General features: G+C 40.3%; 1 protein-coding gene across 1 annotated transcript in view; it reads left to right on the forward strand.

Moving 5' to 3' along the window:
* LOC124596164 overlaps positions 1-5,496 on the forward strand; it is a 59,854-nt gene extending 54,358 nt beyond the window's left edge. The window contains exon 5 of the mRNA XM_047135200.1: positions 5,188-5,496. Coding sequence (XP_046991156.1) covers positions 5,188-5,439 — 252 coding nt within the window. The 3' untranslated portion in view covers positions 5,440-5,496. The remainder of the gene's footprint in view (positions 1-5,187) is intronic.
* The last annotated feature ends 504 nt before the right edge of the window (positions 5,497-6,000 follow it).

The following is a 6,000-nucleotide window of genomic DNA, read 5'->3' on the forward strand; positions in this document are numbered from 1 at the left end:
AGTTACTCATTGAATAAGCAGTTCAACTATGCTCCATAGCGTCATGCTGTGCTCACCATTTGATACCTCCAGTCCCACCCCCTGTTGCTATGAGTTGCCAATATTGTGGCTGCACAACAGACATCATTTGGAGTGTTGAATGCTGTAAACATCATTAGCTTGTTTGCAACCTCACACTCCAGGGGTTCCTTGCCAAATTTGAAACTTCCTCTTTTCACGCATCTGTCTCACTACATATACTGTCATGAATAAAGCTGCTGCAACTGTACTGTTTATAAGTAATATTGAGTTTATTACAACTCTGATACATCAAAATGCACCCTACATCAATCTAAAAACTAACTTCATTACATCAGCACACACACTACTTGTACTTTCATGCAAGTTAGCAAGTTCCCCACACAGCTGCTCTAAAAAAAAGCTTACTGATTCATGTGACACAAGTTTACTCAAAATGAATACTTCATGACACTATTTGTGACAGATGGGGTGCAGCCCAACTCATACATACTCACACGATGATGTCACTCTAGAAACTGCCTATTGATGTGGCGCCCCCACACCATCTTTGCTCATCCATCCAGCAGAGACAGGTAAAGGTAAGATTTGACATGTAGCAGCAGTATTGATAACTGTTCCCTTACAGGACTGATGATACCTTTACCTTTCATCAAGTTAGTTTCTTCCATCAGACTCCCACAGCTAAAAGTGCTCATATAAGTCTACCACCAGACGTTTCTTGCAGTTATGCTAAAATATCAACACTCTTCTGATGTCTGTTCCACATTAGCTGCCCACAACAACAAATGAAAACACTAATTTCTGAGCAACTGCACACTTTTGTCTCTGAATTCATGACTCCAGAACAAATTCCAACAACTAGAATGGGTTACCTTTGGAGACCTGCAAGTCTGATTCACATACTTCCTTAAGCTCATGGGCTGGCTGATCACGTGACGGGACAGTAGCACTCTTAGCGCATAAAATCGTAACTGTGGCATCCGTGACATTAATGTTTTTAGGACAACACCCTGACATGAATGGCAACTCTTTCCCAACACACCATGCCTACAAATTATGCCTCAAAACTCACGTTTTTGAGAGTACTTTCATTTTATGCTCACCCACCTTCAGATGTTCATATTTATTTACTTGTTGTTCCTTTAATTACGACATTTTACAATAGGTCTCTTAAAAAGTTCCATTGCAAACAGAAAAGATGTTCATGACATCTGCAGGTGGGGTGCCAAGCATCATGAAACCTAATTGTTGAAAAATGAACGCCTATAAAACAACCGGTTGCAGGTAATTCATTATAAATTATCTTCAGTCTCAACAGTTGCAATGTCTAACATGTCCACAATGGACATGAATTATTTACTAACATTAATACAAGAAAGAATATCAAAGTTGCAATGTCTAACATGTCCACAATGGACATGAATTATTTACTAACATTAATACAAGAAAGAATATCCAAACAAAATATGGCAATGAGATAGGCCATCCCAATTAACAAACAATTAGCAGTAACATTGTGATTTCTGACCACAGCAGGTCACCGGAAGTTTTGACATTTAGTGTGTTAATATCCATAAACACTATTGAAAAACATTTTTTAAATACTTATCCAAAAATGCTTTTGATGATTGTTCTCACAGATGTGGGTCTTTCTGTAACACTAAAAAAATTATGCCATCATCTCTTTGCCCATTTTAAAAAGTTTAAAAGTCTAAACTGCTTGAACTTATATTTGCTGCAGCTTATGGAAACCAAACTGGAAAAATTCAAAGAACAGAATGGAAAGACCTGAAAATGCATCCCAGGCAAAGTAAAAAGCAAGTGCCTTGCTTTCCCACACATTTTTCCAAGGTCTGAACTGAAATCAAATAATGGGCTGGATCCAGCCTGAAGGCCACTGGTTGCACACCAATGGTTTAAAATGAAGCTGTTTAGTCAATAAGCACTGAAATTACAGTGTGATTAGCTTTTGCCTCCAAAGTGAACTTTCCTATCAATGCTGCTGCTACTTATGCTAGTTAGAAATGTCTGTGTTGTGTTGCAGGTGTGGATCCATGGGTGGGAGGGGGGTCAAGACTCTGCCCCCTTCCCAAACAACAAATTTTTTAGCTAACTTTTGGAGAATGCAGCACCTAGAGAACTAAGAATCTCAAAAATGACAAGGAATTCTAAAAAATTACAAGCTTCATTTAATACAAGGTACTTTTCAGTTGATTTCCTAAGGGTTAGCCTACATGAATTGGTTTGTGACCCCACTGGAAGTAGGAAATATTCCAGCCAGGAAAATTTCACAAACTAATCTCCAGCATTTATATGGGATCAACAGATAACTTGCAGTCCTGTACATGTGACTCTAGTGTATATCATGATGCTACAATTAGTTTCAGCACAAACAATCATCTCCCTCTGCTCCACCTAAAGAAAGAGCAAATAGAACAGTTAATAAATGGTATGACAAAAAATGCCCTTAACCATGTACATAAAAGTGTTTTACACAGTACTCCATCAAAATTGCAACACTTGGTAGGATAACCAACAACAAAATTTTATTTCTCATGCACATACAGTATAGTGCTGTGCTAAGAACAAACAGCTTAATTTTGTAAGTGATTTGGGAGTATTCAGAAGTCAGCTGAGCAAGGATCACAAATAGAAGTATTTCATTCCATGCTGCTTCAACTCTATCCCAGAGTTTATCAATCATAGTGGCAGGCGAGTCAGTCTCTCGGCAATCTGTGACGAGATGTTTGCTGTGGGTGAGTGATCTGGACAATGTGTTGGTCAGGCCAACAAATGAACACCCTTTGTATTGAAGCCTGTCACAACATCAAAAGCAACATCCAGTCTGCATAATCTTGTTGAAGGATAATGTCATGGAGGCTTCAAAATTGGGCATAGCCGGCAGGCTCAACACATCAGAAATATAACAGCTGCTGTCCATATTACTGGATGTGCAAACCACAGGTGATTGTTGTGCACTCAGTAATACCCCCCACCATCATCACGAGCAGACCTCATATCACTATGATGAATGCAGTCTGGCAATGTTTGATGTCCTCAGAGCCTCTGCACAAGGATATGTTGTATGGGATGCTCTATGCAGAACCTGGACTTGTCAGAAAAGACAGTGTGGTACCATTCCTGTGTCTAGTATCATCGCTGGGTGCACTTCTGTTGATGTGCCTCTCTCTGACTTATCTTGCTGTACATTAAGCCCTTATCCTGACAGAAGGTATATGATATGGTCGTACAATCTTACATGGGTGATTGAGCAATGTTATCGTTCTCTCATTGATCGGTGCCCCTGAAACCTTTTATAGGGTTAAGTACAGCCTTCCTGAACCCATCATATGATGGCTGTGAGACCCCAAGCAATGCGAGTAGTAATGTTGCAGAACAATAAACTAAACTACAGTCTTGATGAGCCACAATCCTAGCACCATCAGACTCATTAGCATGCTGGCAGATGTTTTTCCTTCTTACATCTGGAATTACACAATCTTCTCACAAACAACTTTCCATTAGAACTACTGACGGCCTTGGGAGAGCCAGTCCTGACAAAACTCTACCATCTGGTGAGCAAGATGTATGAGACAGGTGAAATACCCTCAGACTTCAAGAAGAATATAATAATTCCAATCCCAAAGAAAGCAGGTGTTGACAGATGTGAAAATTACCGAACTATCAGTTTAATAAGTCACAGCTGCAAAATACTAACGCGAATTCTTTACAGACGAATGGAAAAACTGGTAGAAGCGGACCTTGGGGAAGATCAGTTTGGATTCCGTAGAAATGTTGGAACACGTGAGGCAATACTAACCTTACGACTTATCTTAGAAGAAAGATTAAGAAAAGGCAAACCTACGTTTCTAGCATTTGTAGACTTAGAGAAAGCTTTTGACAATGTTGACTGGAATACTCTCTTTCACATTCTAAAGGTGGCAGGGGTAAAATACAGGGAGTGAAAGGCTATTTACAATTTGTACAGAAACCAGATGGCAGTTATAAGAGTCGAGGGGCATGAAAGGGAAGCAGTGGTTGGGAAAGGAGTGAGACAGGGTTGTAGCCTCTCCCCGATGTTATTCAATCTGTATATTGAGCAAGCAGTAAAGGAAACAAAAGAAAAATTCGGAGTAGGTATTAAAATTCATGGAGAAGAAGTAAAAACTTTGAGGTTCGCCGATGACATTGTAATTCTGTCAGAGACAGCAAAGGACTTGGAAGAGCAGTTGAACGGAATGGGCAGTGTCTTGAAAGGAGGATATAAGATGAACATCAACAAAAGCAAAACGAGGATAATGGAATGTAGTCAAATTAAATCGGGTGATGCTGAGGGAATTAGATTAGGAAATGAGACACTTAAAGTAGTAAAGGAGTTTTGCTATTTAGGGAGTAAAATAACTGATGATGGTCGAAGTAGAGAGGATATAAAATGTAGACTGGCAATGGCAAGGAAATCGTTTCTGAAGAAGAGAAATTTGTTAACATCGAGTATAGATTTTAGTGTCAGGAAGTCATTTCTGAAAGTATTTGTATGGAGTGTAGCCATGTATGGAAGTGAAACATGGACGATAACTAGTACGGACAAGAAGAGAATAGAAGCTTTCGAAATGTGGTGCTACAGAAGAATGCTGAAGATAAGGTGGGTAGATCACATAACTAATGAGGAGGTATTGAATAGGATTGGGGAGAAGAGAAGTTTGTGGCACAACTTGACTAGAAGAAGGGATCAGTTGGTATGACATGTTTTGAGGCATCAAGGGATCACAAATTTAGCATTGGAGGGCAGCGTGGAGGGTAAAAATTGTAGAGGGAGACCAAGAGATGAATACACTAAGCAGATTCAGAAGGATGTAGGTTGCAGTAGGTACTGGGAGATGAAGAAGCTTGCACAGGATAGAGTAGCATGGAGAGCTGCATCAAACCAGTCTCAGGACTGAAGACCACAACAAACCTGGATGAGAAACCTGCTCCATAATCTTTCCTTACAAGTAGAATATAGATGGCATTGCTCTCACTTACTTTGGGCAGTTACACTGAAATGTTAATGATTTGCATATACAAGTATGTAGCATACTTCATGCCAGTTTGACATGCTTCATTTCTCAGTGTACACACAGTAAGCAGAGGGAAGAACATGTCTTAAGTGTGTATTTTGGTATGCAGGTGAATTTTGAAAACCTGAATGGTGGCGGTTTGGTGGGTGATCTGCTCAACGAGCTCATCAGCGACCTGGCACCGGAGTTCATCGCACTGAACCAGGAGCAGCTGGGCGATGTGGTGGAGCAGATCGTGCGTGACCTGGTCAACCCCTACCTGGGCACGTGCACACTGCAGGAGCTGCTCGACTACCTGGGCTACGAGGGCCGCAGAACGCCCAGGGCCGACTCCACCTGCATCCTCTACCAGCTACCCTAGTCACTTCCATTTTTATTGTACATATGCTAAGAAAGAATAAACATTTCATTTACCAAATCAATCAACTTTTCTTCTTTTTTTGTTCATTTGATTCTCTTAGTTGCTAACTAATAGAGACTCTAACACCGAAGCTACTACATCTACAAGGGATAGTCAGAAAGGTTCATTATCACCTTGAAAAAGTTGTGCAACAATTATGAAACTTGATGCTGCTATTAGTACTTCTCTATACTCACCTTTCAATGTTACATATTTTTCTCAATGACAGCTGACTTGCCAGATACCTTGGTTATCGAAGCAATATTTTGATTATTCAGGAAACCTTGAAAATTACCTTCTCACCATTTTGGAAATGCATGCCATGCAGTGGTTTTTTCGCCCAAGTAAAGAGGAAGAAGTTAGTACCCAAGAAAAGAAAAAGAGTTAGTGGGCTACAGGCCAAGAGAACTGAGTGGAGGTCAAAATTTGGTAACATGTATGACTGCCTCCAGTGCAGAACGAACTGGAGTGTTGTCACGGAATAAATACAGCCCCTTGGACAGCTTCCCTCGATACTTCATA

Source organism: Schistocerca americana, chromosome 2, assembly GCF_021461395.2.
Source record: "Schistocerca americana isolate TAMUIC-IGC-003095 chromosome 2, iqSchAmer2.1, whole genome shotgun sequence".
NCBI lineage: Eukaryota > Metazoa > Arthropoda > Insecta > Orthoptera > Acrididae > Schistocerca > Schistocerca americana.